The 15,203-nt window shown below is 35.4% G+C and overlaps 1 protein-coding gene across 1 annotated transcript in view; it reads right to left on the bottom strand.

The window, feature by feature from the left end:
- Nucleotides 1-15,203, bottom strand: part of ANKS1B (ankyrin repeat and sterile alpha motif domain containing 1B) — a gene marked incomplete at both ends in the record, with an annotated part of 442,459 nt that overhangs the window by 341,750 nt on the left and 85,506 nt on the right. The window contains 1 exon segment of the mRNA XM_082308774.1: nucleotides 14,167-14,342. Coding sequence (XP_082164900.1) covers nucleotides 14,167-14,342 — 176 coding nt within the window.

The raw sequence follows: 15,203 nt of genomic DNA, 5'->3' as shown, positions 1-15,203 counted from the left end.
ATTGAAGCATAAAGCCCCAAGACAGAATTCAACCTAGCAAGGACAGTTTATGCTACAGAAATGTATTTCTAGGGATGCCTTTCCATCCCACAGGCATAGTAATTTGACCTAAGTTGGTATGTAGGAAGCGCATGCACAAATGTAAGCTGTGCAAAAATGCAGGAATTCGGTAACTTTTTTTTTGAGTCTTGAAGTTTAAGCACATGAATAGTTCCAATTAAGTTAATGGGATTTCTCATGTTAATGACAGGCTTATGTGTCTCCCTGAATCAATATGCACATGACTCATTCCAAAGTGTGACTCACTGTGAAAAACTCATATACCAGTTGAAAAAAGACACTGATAATGAAGGGTATAGGAGCCTGCAGAAAAGCGAAATCAAGTGTTAATATTTTTAGAAATATTAAATAGAATTAAAAGCTTAAGCATATTTACCTTTGCATAAAGGAAAAAAAATAATTCAAAGTAAAGACCAGCATTTTTGGCTTTAAATGTCACAGAAAGAAAATACTGCTTGGAGAATAACTACAGAGGCATCTCAGTATTTAACATCCCTATACTATCTGAATGTTATCATATAACATTTGAAAAACTCAGTGCAATGTAATCGCAAAGCAAATCAGCTGTAAAACATGTATTTTTCCTTTTTTAAAGTTGTGAAAGAGAGGGTGGATAAGTGGGTAGCAGAATGATGAAGCTTATAGAAAATACATTATTTGTCATGAAATAGAGCAGAAGGAACAGAAATTAAAAGTAGGGGAAAAATCAGATGGTAAGTGAGTAGGCAGAAGTCACCACTTTATTACTCCTCCAGTGCACAGTTTTCTATTTAGCATACATATTCTCAGTAAAAGCGTGTTCCTGAAAATGCAGCTGTTATTCCATTAAGTTGCTGTTGGCTTAATGAAGGACATAAGAGAAAATCATACCTGAATAGACAAAGCCAATCTAAAGAGGAACTATATACAGCACTGAGTTAGTCATCTGAAGATGAATGCTGGTTAAGAGTGGACAATCAAAAAGGCCAATCTACAGATCCATCAATAACAAGTCACTAGTAGTTTGTCATATTGGCACGTAAGTACTAAATATAATATAAAAACAATGCAGTAGAATAGCTGACAATCAGTTGAAACATGTGAACAGGCAAGTCAGTGTGCTATAGAAGTTGAAGGCCTAACTGGAAAAGACCAGTCAAATAGTAATCTACCTTTTGATCTCAGTAAAACATGCAAGAGCTCAGACTCTTCTAGAGGTATTGGAAAAAAGGATCACACATACACACTCCCCATAAGAGATTCAGAATACTATCAACTGGACAACAGCTCTCAGTGCAGCCTGATTTACATGGCAGGTGGAAGCAGAATTCAAAATCATCTTCGCTAGGAAGGCAAAGGTTTTGCTATGGCTTGTAGGAAAAACTGCTTGTGTGAAGCTCACATATTGCAAGCTGCTGCTTTTTTCTGTCTTATATAATTAAAACAGTGATTTCACTGCAGTCATCTCAATAACCATCACTACCAGAAGATTTAGGAGAGTGGTTGCTCTTCCTGTGCTAGCTCATCTGCACTGTTCTTTTTGCCTGTGGTAGATTCAACATAGTATGTACAGATCTATCGCAATACAAGCACACCTTTATGTTGTTTTCCAGACATACTCCTAGGTAGCTGAAGAGCTAATACTTAAAATCTTTCTTCAGCCAGTCATCATATACTGTCTTAAAGGTCCTGTAAAATACAGATAAACAAGTCAGTCAGTAACATGCCTTCATCTCTGCCTCCTGGGTTACACTATATGTCTTACTAAAGTAGCCATGGCTAAATAAGTCATCTGTTAAAATTATTGAGATTCCTTAAAGGAAACACCATTTTGGACAGAGATAAGGGCAAGGTAGTAAATATTCCAATAGCCATAAGGAATCAACTATTAATAATTAAAAGAAAGACCAGCTTAGGAATAAAACTTTTTTACATTTTAATATTATTTTTGTCTAAGATTGACAGGCAGTGCTGAGGCTGCTTCTTTGCAGGCTGTGAACAGTTCATATTCCAGAGATATTGGGCAGCGGACCAACATCAACAGAAATAATAGCAGTAGTATTAATAGAAACTGTTCAATCTCAAATAACTACTGAAGCAAATAAAATTGAAGAGCCTCTTCTGAGATCTTCCCTCATGGCACTAAACTGAAACTTATTATAAGTTTAGGAAGGACAGATGCCAAGAGAAAAGAAAATAGATGATCAAAAAAGGTGTAAATCATTCAACTCTTACATCCCTCTGGAAAAGTAAAGAAACTGGTATAAAAACAGATGCATGCATGGTCAAGTAACCCTGGTTTCTGTTTCCAATCTCAGTTTAAAAATTTATACCACTGAAATCAGCCAAAGGTTTCAGTATATAGTGAAGTTACAGAAAAGCTAAGGGGTGCATTTATAGCACACTGTTGATCTGTATTAATTCCATGGGCAAACATTTCTAATGCATAGTAAATATTAGGCAGTTGCCGCTTAACTCTGAATTACTCCTGATCTTATATTTTATAGAGGTATAAGAATCTGGTCCAATATATTTTTCTGCTGTTCATTTTCTACTTGCTGAGCTTATTCACAGGGACTGAAAAAAATCAGCAAACAGAATGCAATGAAACTCTATGAGTGGTCAACTACTTCAAGACTTAAAGAAAAAAGTACTTAATCTTTTTTATATGTCAGTTATAAAATAGATGTGTTTTTTGCCATTAGGATAGAATAAAAATGAAATTAAGCAAGTAGTCCAAGAAAGTTGCCCCATGTTCTAATTTCAGCTACTAAACAATTTTTAAAGAAAGTGTTCTTTTGTATTAGCTTATCATGGGTGGTCATTTTGCCCTGTGAAATACGGCAGAATATTTACCATTAGCATTACTTTTATACTTCTTATTAAGAAGTAGTGAAGAAGGGAAACTAGGACTGCTGCTGCTAAGAGAGTACCTACTTATTCAACTTCAAAAGAATCATAGAATACAATACAGTGAAACCATACATTTACACTTATCTCCATCCCTTAATGGATCCTGTAGGGGTTCACATAGCTCTGATGGATTAGTAGGCTCCATCTTCTGTTTAAACCATAGGGATAAAACCATGCTGTTCGCCTCACTACAGAAAACAACTGAGAGACATACCCATATGGTTCTCACTCTTCTCATGCATTTCCTATCAGATGATGATCATCAGGCTTTACTGTCAGTTCCAAGCTTAATGACTTTATTCTTATACTAATAGAGTAGATATGAAATCAGTGTTGACTTTAGGTATATACAAAAGTTATTTAAGATTTTTTTTCCTTTACTGTTTGTATCCTCTTGGCTAGGTAGAACACTCATTTATTCTAAGATCACTATGTATTAAAAACCACAATCAAACCTGCATTGGTACCTGCTGACAACAATGACAGACTTCTAGAAATATTACAGAAATACCAACCTCTGTAACATGCGGAAACATCAAAAGCTAAAAAGTTCTAGAATGATGTATTCCTTGTTTAAGACTGCAGGACAGAAAAGAGTACATTTTAAAGCATTCTTTCTCCTTCTTTCCTTATTAACTCAGTTTTCTTTCCCCTAGGGTAAATATTTACATATGACTGTGAAAAATACATCTCCCACATATTCAAGCTCAGGCTTTTTACAAACTATCAAAACTAATTTTTCAAGAGAGCAAAAATACGTTTTTGAAATTAAAATCTAATTGTACTTAAATGTTAGAGAAGTCCTTCATACTCCTTAGAGATCTCGTACATTGTTACACACTCTACCGCTCAAACGCGATAAACCAAAGAGATTACTAAAATTTCACAAACATTTCTCAATCCTTAATGTTAACATTGCCAATCTACTGGAGGGACATTTGGATCTTGATTAAGTTGCCTCTACACTGAGGTTCAGTGTCTGTCTTTGGGCACCCTGCCTAGCCTCTAACTGCCACTTCAGAACACTGTGACTTTCCAAGTCCTTTGTCACATCTGCCAGCCTCATATAGATGTCTCATCTGCTGACCAGAACTGCACTAGATGCCTATGTTTATGCAACAGACTTGAGGGGTTATGGTGGGATTCACCTGCCAAGCCCAGGCATCCAGTGTCATTTTAGATACTACAGGGTAGCTGTTGACCCTTAATCACGGCTCCTGTAGTCATGACTGCGCCCACGTTAGCCCCATGCAAAAGGCACCTTGCACATCCACAGTGACATGAGATACTTAACATTAAGGCAGCTGGATCCCACCTTTGGAATTTCAGCACCCCTACTGGTGATACTCTGATCAAACAGGGAGAAAATTAATTTTAAGAGAACCAAGCAAGATCATGATGAAAAGAACTTTTTGTTCTCTTATGAGGGAGAAGTTGAAAACCTGATTCTGGCTGGAACACTGGAGAAAAGTCTGAGCAGAGGAGAAACCCAAGGGAAATGCAGGGCAGGAGTCCATGACAGGTTTTTGGCAGACTTCTAGGGAAGGCCAGGGCTTGAGGGAAACATCTCTGGTGACTGATATCCTAGCAATAGCAAAAGTCATCAGTCTTCCTGATTATTTGGTTTTGTAATAATATGACAAAGAGAGAGTTGAGGTTAATACTGCAAAATCACCTGTCTGGGTGGAAATCTCATGGTATTATCTTCTCTTTCTGTTCTTCAGAAGTGACTGAAATTCTCTCAGAAGATCCCAAATGAAGCTGGAGACTGTAGCTTAAAAATGGACATCATGTTGTACACTATTGCATACTCACAGGATGATGGACACTGAGGGTATGGAAGAAATGGAAGAGACAAGTGTTCTGCTATGCAAGCCTGGCAACAGTGTCCACAATGGCAGAGGCAGCTCAGGGATGTTAAAAAAAAAAAAAAAAAAAAAAAAAAAAAAGGCACAAATAGGGATGAAAAAGAAGGTTCTCTAAAGCACTGAATAACACACAAAAAGATATTTAACTAAAGCAAATATACTTCATATTTGGAAGATGATCTCAAGATCAGTCCTCACAGAGTCCTCAGATCCTGGCTAATCCTGTTGAGATTAGTAGATTTCTTTGGTATTCATCCAAGTATAATGAAACAGAGGTTAGTCTTCAAATTACATATGTCCTCAGTACTACAACATATGACAGTCTCTGAACTAAAATGGTCCTTGTGAAAAAAATGCAAAAATCTACTGTGGTTAATTTAATAACACATAGCTCTCCAACAGGATTCTTGAGTAGATAAAATATTACTAATCATTTCCAGAGCACCCTGAATTTACATACAGCTTTATAGCCATAAAGACAAACAAGCTCTTTGATCTTAAAAGCTTATATTATAATTACTTTATATGGAAAAAATGCTACACCCATATCTGAGATCCTTATGTAAAAGAGATTTAGCCAAGATGAAAGAGTCCACAGCAGGGCAAGTGAAGTAGTTGGTAGCATGGCAAGATTTACATACAAAATAAACTTGAAAATGCAAGGATTACTTAGTCAGGAAAAAGAAAGCTTTAAGAAAGAACAAGCCTGAAGTATTGCAAGTTATGGAGGGTGTGCACAAACTATTTGTTCTTTTCTAGTCTTTCAGGTTTTACTATATAAGAATAAATGGAAGCATATACTCAGCAAATAAAAGAAAATGCCTGTACATACAGCACGTTCTGCAAAACATAGTAATACAGGGTCATCACAGTAAACAATGTGACAGATTGGAGCAAAAGGATTAGATACATTTAGGATTCACCAGTCCAAGCTAAACACATAACAGCATTCAGAGAGATTCATTTGTCTGTAAGCTATTTTCCTGCAAGTATCTGATAGTCAAGGAATTTGCCACACACATACATAATTGGACAGACTGGTAAAATATTCCAGAAAATCATTCTAGTGGAAAAGGAGTAGGTACTTTTTAATGCAGATTAGATGAACTGGTGGCTTGGCCAGAACCTTCCCCTAGTTATACTTTACTCCATACAGTTTAAACCATACTAAGTGTTGTCACGTTTCGGGATTTTATATTCTTAAATAAGTGCTGACTATCTCACAGGGTATGTCTACGCAGCACGCTGGAGGATTGTCTAGCAATACTTCTTCCAGAAATCACAGCAGCAGGGAGCTGCAGGCTAATTTAGTTGGCTGTGAAGCACGCCACCAGGCAAATTATTGTGTGTAGAGTTCCACACGGCTGCTGTTAGGATCCCTCCACCACAGAAATCTTTACAACACTACTGAAGCATAGTATAACCTATAGATACAAAAAATTTTTTAAAATAAAAAATATTTTAATATTTTAAGTAATTTAATTTTAAATTAAACTTTTTAAAATAAAAAATATTTTAATAACTATAGAACATACGTTAGGAAAGGATACATTAAAAATGTCTGAACTTCCCTCAGCTAGGTAAGCTACCTAACAGAAGGGACAAAAATTTGAATGAAGTTGGTACACTTCACTCTGCTTCTTTGTAATGACCAGCTCACGTTTAGATAGAATTTAGAAATCATTTTGTAAAGTAGCTTAGAGCAAGTATATCATTCTATATTGACCAAGTGGGTGCTTGGTACTGGATGTCACATTATAAATGTCTAATGAAAAAAATAACAGCAACAACAGTTCTTCTCAGTGGGAAATACCGCTGTGCGCATTAAAAACTGGGACTAACAGATGGCTTTTAGTTGGGTGGTAGCTTTTAAAAACAATTTTTAAAGTTATATAATCTTATCTTCAGAGAGTGGGTAGACCTTCGCAACAAGGGAAAAGTAAGGTTTATATACCCTGGGAGAGATGGCCTTCATATTTTTACTTCCCACGGAAATAAGAGTCAGTATATGCCTGTAAAACTAGATTCATAACTGAACTACATCTAAGAGTTAAAGAGCAATTTAATACAAGATTCTTGCAATATCAAAATTTGGCAATACATAAATTATCTATCACTATTATAAAAGGGGAATTAAGTAAAGCAACAATATTCCAAACACTGACCCTCAGTACAATTCTCCTCTTTTTTTTTTAACATCATAAATACCTGCAAAATATAGTGAAGCTGTATTATCAAATTCAATAAATGTTACTATATTAAGTAATTTAAAATTTATCTGCTTCTCTCCGTGAAGTCCCAAACAATCAGGCCTGATTGTCTTACTATTCCCTAACGAATAAGTAACCAAAATTGTTCTTGAATGTGTTTTTAATGTATCCTCATTAGTCAGCCATTGTATATACTTATGGCTTGCTCATCATCATCGTCACGTGGAATTTTGTCTCATTCTCTCAATAATGCCTATATGCAATTGCGTGATATTGTTAAATGCTACCACTTTTGATCCAAGACAGCAATCATTTTACTCCAGCGTATTTGGTCACTCTTAGCCATTACAATATTTCAGCCCAGCCACTATTTATTTAAATATGTTAAAAAAAAAAAAAAATCAGTATTATTGAATAATGTTACTAAATCGTTTACCTCAATATTTTTCAACAAATTCCAATGATTATTACTTTGCAAAATTAAAAAAAATTTTTTTTATATGTGTGCTTTTTATCAAAAATAATTATTCATTTTTTTCCTCTAAGGCAAAGAACAAGAATAACTGACTTCTAAAGGACCATGCATAAATCTTATTCACCTCTAATATATTCATTCTTGCCATCTTCTATCAAAACCACACAATTCTATCTTTCAAATTTCCCCTTAGATACAAACCAAACATGGTCATAGTTTTATTGCCTTTACGTACCCTCATCTTCTTGATTTTCTGACATGAGAGCAAAAAGTGAATCTTCTCTTTGAATATGTATCATCACTGTTTTCAACAATGCTAATATAAGGTGGTTTTAAGTATATTTTTTTCACTCTCTCTTAATGTACATAAGTATCAACTTCCCTTTCTGGATGACAGCAGTAAGCAGAAATTGGCATTTATATGCCTGTGATGAAATCTAAATCTTTTTCCTGAGACAACACAGAACCTTTCTTCATGTTTAAATTTAAATTACTGCTGCCAGCCTTTATTATCTATTATATAACCACATTAAATTTAATCAGATATACTGCTGCCACTTCTGTGAAATCCCTCTGTAGTGCAGTCACTATAATCCCACATGTTTTTACTATTTTCAGTTTTATTCTGTAAGCAAATAAAAAAAGGGGGAGGGGGCCACCTTACAACTTAAGTTTCTCAGTATTTATTCCAGGTAATTAAGTAAAATCCTTTAACATATACTCTGCTGTTAACAGCACAAAAGCACTTTCTGGAACTATGTCTTCTTTAATCTAAACTCATGTCACATATCCAAAGACAGTAAGATATTGCATTTGCACTTACAAATCAATAATGTAGTTTATGTATTATGCTTCTGAACACAACAGCATAAATGTAAAAGAAAACATTGCAAGCAACCCCATACTACACCAGATTAAAGGAACTGATCTGAACAAAATACTTAATTTGGAGCTTCAGTTTTATTAAGTTTATATGGCAGATTTTAAGTATTTTTAAATTAGTTTCAGTTCAAAAAAAATCTCATGACCTCAAAAAAGACAGAGAATAGTTATTGTTACTGAGTGAAAAGAAAACAACACTTTTCAAATTCATTCTTAAGTAAGGACTGGAAATATATAATAAACTTTTGAACACAGAATAAGATGAACCTCTTTTAAGAGCCAATTTTAAGAAAAAATCATTAAAACAAAATATCAAATTTATGAAAAGATTGAGATGTATTGTATCAATATGCACATCTTGCAAATACATATATATACACTCATACACACACATACGGAAGTGTAGAAGTTCTCAATATCTTATTTTTTGTTTTGCAACCACAGGCTGTCCAAAGCAAATATAAAGTAACATATCATTCTCTGGTATCCACAGGAGCTTTTTCTTACATGGACATAAAGCCCATACTTCTTTTTTCTCTTTTTTTTTTTTTTTTAATTAAGAAACACAATGAGCAAATACATTGCAATAAATACAGCATATTTCTGTTTTTAATATTACATTTAGAATAATTTGTTCTCACATGAATACATACACAGGAACCTCAAACCTGACAAGAAACCGTTAATGATGTTAGTACTCCAAGGACAGAGGAGTTTAAATTAAAGCAATTTACTCGCAGGAGCTCAGGAACATTCCTCACAATATACACTTTGACATTCTTCTGTTCATGTTCCTGACACTTAATTTTTCTGGATCCCTGCTTTGCATGTTATACCTATTTACATTTTCTTACTTGCTCTTGAATTCACACAGATTTTTTTGAATACACACTTGATGTGTAACCTCTGCGTTATAATGCACCTCTAAATTTAGCCCTGATATTTTAGTTTGTAGTTCAAATGTATACCATGATGTTCAATAAATTTTCCTCTTATAAGAATTACAGCTGTTTAATTTTAAGCAGTTTGTACTATCAACTGTGTTAAAATGCATGATTTTAACGTAGCAATGAAAAAAAGTTGGAAAACTCTTATACAAGATGGCTGCTTTTGTTCTTGAAATTACTGAGCCAGACTGCCATCTATTGGAAAATAAATATTTTTTAAATCATACTTAAAAAAAAAAAAAAAAAAAAAAAAAAAACCTGAAACTACTGTGAGTTATTGTCAAAAGCTAATTTTGCTAGCAATCATACTTAAAACAGCTTATTTTTTTAAAAAGGAAACACTTAAGTTAACTAAACTGCAATACAATCAAGGATTTCCCTACATCTTTTTCCACTTCATGTTTTCTGGAATATGTTTTGAAGCACAATTCCTTTTCTGACTTGCTGAACAATTAAATCCGAGTTACTTGGAGTGCAAGTTTTGTATTTATCAAACATAGAAAATATATGCAATATGTCAGCACTGAACAACACACAAGTATAAAGCTTTCCCAGATCGTCTGTGCAGCAGCTATCAGGGCTTTCCATGTCTTTGCATGCACAGGGGAACTAAAGAGTGTATTTAAGTCACAATGACCAAAATTGGAAAAAGAGGCAGAAAGGAACTGGGAGTAAAAAAAAAAAAAAAAAAAAAAAAAAAAAAAAAAAAAAAAAAAAATCTATGAGTCCACTATCTATCAACCCCACCCAGTGTACAAGCCTTTGAGAAAAATGAGCAATTCCAACTGAAATGATGCCTAGGTATATAAATGCCTTTTTGGAGTTCTCTCCAAAGTAGCATAATAACCCACATTTTCAGTTGCAAAATTATGTTCAATCTGGCCTTTAATTTTGTGTAGACAACAAACAGGGGGGTTGTTGTGTGATATCTCATAATATACATATTTTAATGACTGGTGAAAATAGACTAAGAAACATGGAACTAATATTTTACATGACAGCACATCAAAAGTACAGTGAAACATAGCCAGAGTTGCAAAATCAAGCACTGAAACGATAAAGTTTCCAGTGTAGCTTTAACTTGACTATTTTATTCTTTATAATGTACTCTTCAAACAAAAGATCACATTAACTTATTCTCCTCTGACTTTGTGCTATTCAACAAACAAGCATGCACAGTTTTCCTCCTCTTCATTAGCTGCTCTCCTCATTCAGGAAGCTAACACAGTCTGCTTTTCCAGAACCCCAAAATTTTCCCAGTTTCCCTTTAAGCTTTTGGAATGGAAGTGTCCTGTGGGGACACTTTTATTCATCTCCAGATCTGTACCTATTCACATCTACGCTGTGATGTCTATTCTCATTCTCCTTACTCCTACTGCTCCATTGTACCCTCTCCCTCCCAGATGTTCATGCCTTCCAGTCCTCAATTTTCCTATTTAGCTCTTCCATGTCCTGAGGAAACTTAAGAGTCAATACAGAGCTGGCTAGTAATTTGGAGTTAGGGTGACTAAATTCAAAATTTTCATCCAGCAAGCTCTTTTTCAGTTTCACCTAACCTCAGAGTTGTGCAAACTCTGCTTCGTATGCGACTCTGAAATACCATAAGCACATAAACCTCTGGTTTTGTTAACACCTTGCACCACACGTCGCACACCTGGTCAACAGAAACATATTAAGTAATAAAATGTGTAGTGTTTTCAATGCAAAATTTGATGAAAAGAAGGAAGTCCATTAGTCCAAACATAACAGAACAACTTGCTAAGTGGTTGGATAACTAATTGTCCAATAACTCAGCAAATGGAAGAATGGATTCAGTTCTGTCCTTGGCCTAAGAGAGTTCCAACCCACAACTTCTTCAAAAGAAAATGTAGTATTCTACCAGTGCTGTATCACTGAGCAACAAACAATGCAAGACATCTGAGGCCAGAAAAGGAACAGAATTTACTAGTGAATAGGGAGTCTCAAGTCTTGCTCTCAGGATTGCACTGGTATTTTTCCAGTGGTTGTAAAATTCAGAAAGAATACTGGAGGGGATCAATAGGCTGATGCTCTGTCCTTTTATTTGGGAGACTATAAATGCGATGTTAAAACCCACCCTTACGCCACAGAGAGAACGGAACCCCACTCTTCCACTTTCCAGATGAAGCCTTTTACTTTTGTTAGTGCATTAAAAGCAGGCATCCTCACTACCCTTACACTAAACAAAAACAGTGAGCCTTGCTCTTTCAAATAAAAGAGGTTGGCACTTAGATTCAGGAGAGAATTCCAGGCTTGGATCCTAGACAGACAGACACTCCTTTCTGCAGTCCTGAATCAATCTAAACCTTATTTAGCCAGAGCAGTACCACAGGTGATTTGGCTCTCTTCAAAAGAATCTGTTACAAAAACCAAAACAAACAAACAAAAAAACCAACAAAAAAAACCAAAACGCTTTGAAACACACTCTGCTTCCTGATGCTTTCTCTTTCACATGCCCATGCTAGCCTGACTAGGTGGTTCCTAACATTCTTTGCTCCAACTTATTAAGTTTTTGACCCACAAGTATTATTCCAAGCAGAAATTCCCCAGTCTTGACCTCCTATTTCTCTGAACAAAAGTATGATGCAAAAAATGCAGATGTCTGCTAACAGCCAGTTCCTTTGCAGAATCTCCCCAAGGGTCACAAAGTGTCATGACTTGGGTTTCAGATCACTGGACTACAGGAGATGTTGAAAAGCAGTCATTGTCTCTGGAAGCAACACTTGTCCAGGAAATGGCATCATCTCACGCATTACCAGGGACCCGACTTCTACACCTCTACAGAGCTGATGCTGGCACAGCATACAATGAATAACAGAGAAGACCCCGCTTACTCTACTGAGATTTTTACAGAAGCTTCCCAGGGAGGAGAAAGCTAAAGTCAGGAAAAGCTGTAAGAAGCTTTCTCTTCTTTAATACATATCCAAAGAATCTATTTCTGACTCTCCATATCTATATCTGTCTCCATTTCTCTCTTTCTCTCTGTATCTCCACATTCTCATACATAAATATTCATTTAAGTTTCTTCAGTCATCACCCTACTGTCACACTTCTTCCACCACCATGCCTGCTGGTCCTGCCCCCAGAGTAGTTTGGCAGCATTCACCTTTGCCCCCATTTTCAGAGCTAAACGTATCTCTTCATTTTAGTGCTTCTTCCTGATTACTCTCTCATGGCTCCTTACAGCACATGTGGGGTTTGATATCACCCATGCACTATACAGGGAGTCTACACACTAAGGGAAAGCAGCACATCCCCAAAACTAAAAGAGTGTGTCAAAACAGGGAGCAACTTCCTTTTTTTGACGCAAGGCAGCCAGGTAGCAAATGAACAGATTTATTGACTTTACAATACTTTAAAAAATGAAATGGATGTTTTCGATCAAACAGGAAAATCCCACATCACAGCAAAGAGTCCTCTCCATATAGGCCTATATAGTTGGGTTTATTTTAGGGGAAAACGTGCTCTTCCCTGCATCCTGACTTCATACTGGGAGTGTGTACCCATCATCCTGATTCTAGTTTTCTTTGAAAGAAAAGCTGGGTGCACTAGTAGGAGAGAGCCACAAAATGCTTTAAATAGTCCTTATTTTTGAAGATTTGTTTTCACATCTAGTTCAATACACAAACAGATGAAATCTCAAAAAATGTATTGCCTATATTACCTTTGTATTTGCTTGCTGCACGTAAATTACAGATTTAGTGTCTGAATACTTCCTATTCACATTGCATTTCATTTAGGTCTGTGAAAATTTCAGTCTGAGTAGACAGAATCAGATGGATTACATTTTCTGCAAAACAGCAGCTGAGCAGATTTAAATAGCAGTTAACACCTAAATACAGAGAGACACTAGAAAGTTGTATAAAAATGCTTAAATGAGATCAGTACTTTGTTCAGACTGACTTCAATATGGGGTACGTATCTAATCATCCAAACATCTAGAAGGGCTTTACAAAAGCATCTACTGCATTTCAGGGCAGCTAACCATCTTTGTAAATCTCATTCTGTCTACATATATTGTAATAAGTCTTCTAGAACATAAAAGTCCTTAACTTGCCATGTTTTTCCCCCACATATGAGAGCATAATTTTTCTTAACTTACGAACACCAATTGAAATTTAGCACTTTTAGCATTTTCCCTCTGTTCTGTGTTTTATTCCCTGGGTAATCCCATTTACTTATTTATTGAGGAAGAGAATTCAATTAAAAAAAAGAAAAAAAAACTAAACCTTGTTACACTGTAAAGAAAAAATGAATCCTAGAGCACTTTATTCACAGGATTAGTAGTAATGAAGTCATATTTTCAGCTGCAGTTGGAGATCACCGAAGTATCACAACCACAACAATTTTCAGTTCTAAAGACTCAGTCTTTAATACCATTAGGCTACTGGGGAAGCTATATAATAATAAAATGTATAAGAATCATAACTGAAGATGCTTAGCTGCTTCCTTTGGGGGACACTTCTGATCAGATTCTGCAAGCATTTAGTCTTCGGTATAGCACTGAGCATACCAATTTCAATTTATTTCTCAAAAACCCTTCCTTGTACTCCCCACGGTCAAAAGAACAACTAACCTGAACTTTTGGTCATATTAGTGGTACCATAAAAAGCCATTCTGAGGTGTGGTGAGCAATATCTTTGTAAAATAAGGGGAACATCAAATTCTAAATCTGCAAGGAGCACATACTATATTTTTTCTATTAAAATGTTAGACTTGTACTATTCTGACTCTTGTACTATTTCTTTCTTGAATGTGCCATAAATAAAGCAGATATAACTGAATATATTGTCTTTGTATCCCATCTTACTTACTACATTAAGCTTGGTTTGGCTTCCACTGGTCATAAGTTCTTCCTCTGATACTTTACTAAAATTGTCCAGATAATGGTCTGATATTGTATGAGACAGATCTTCAAAAGAGTATTCCTTTTCTTGGCACAATTTGATTTCATTTAAGAGCTTTGATAATTCTCCAGTCACAGCTTCACCTTTAAAAACAGACACATCATTAGTCAATAATTAGAATACCAGGGGCAATTTATGCCTTAAAAGGAAATGCACATTCTTTAAATTTTATTGAGTATCTGTTATATTCCATGCCTTATCATCTAAGCAGGTATCTTCATGCACAATTCTCCCCTCAAAAATAATGGCATCTCATTCCAGAATGGGAATCACTGGAGGTAATCTACATAATTCTACATTCCCCTATACCTTGCATTTAATTAGGATGAATTACAATATATACTTACCCTTTCTCTGTTTTCTAATCCTGAAAATTGGCTAGAAATAGCAACTATCCAAGAATGTAAAATTAATCCAGGAAAGGAAAGTTTCTACAAACATACAAAATCAGTGTCCCATACTCTGCAGCAGGTTCATGTTTGCTGCCGTGATCAATTAATACACTACACAGGTTCCATAAAATGTAAGTACGTTGGAACTGAGTTTCCAAGAACGCACATCTATCCCATCAAAGCAGCTATGTTTTATAAATAGTTCTTGTTCACTTTCCCAGGATTAAATGGAATGGTGGAAGGATATACTGGGCAAACCCACAAGTTTAAAACATGCCTCCCTATGGCAGTCTATCAGAAATCTATGTTTAGTGCATTCTCCATTGTGTTTCATGTTTTCTCCTTAATTTATCAGGTATCTTTAGTTAAGAAGTCTACCAAAATAGTAAGACAATGGGCTTCATATGTCTATACTAACTGAGGGCCACTGTTAGAAATACTAGTAGTAATAAGTATTAGAATCACAGTGAGTGCTAACTTTTCTGCAAATAGCCCAGTGGCAGCAGCAAGACCTCCATAGAGTAAAAAGCTACTTATTATGAGTAACTGCAT

The sequence above is a fragment of the Platalea leucorodia genome, assembly GCF_965183815.1.
Source record: "Platalea leucorodia genome assembly, chromosome: 4".
Lineage (NCBI taxonomy): Eukaryota > Metazoa > Chordata > Aves > Pelecaniformes > Threskiornithidae > Platalea > Platalea leucorodia.
This window is presented reverse-complemented; position numbering and strand designations above follow the sequence as displayed.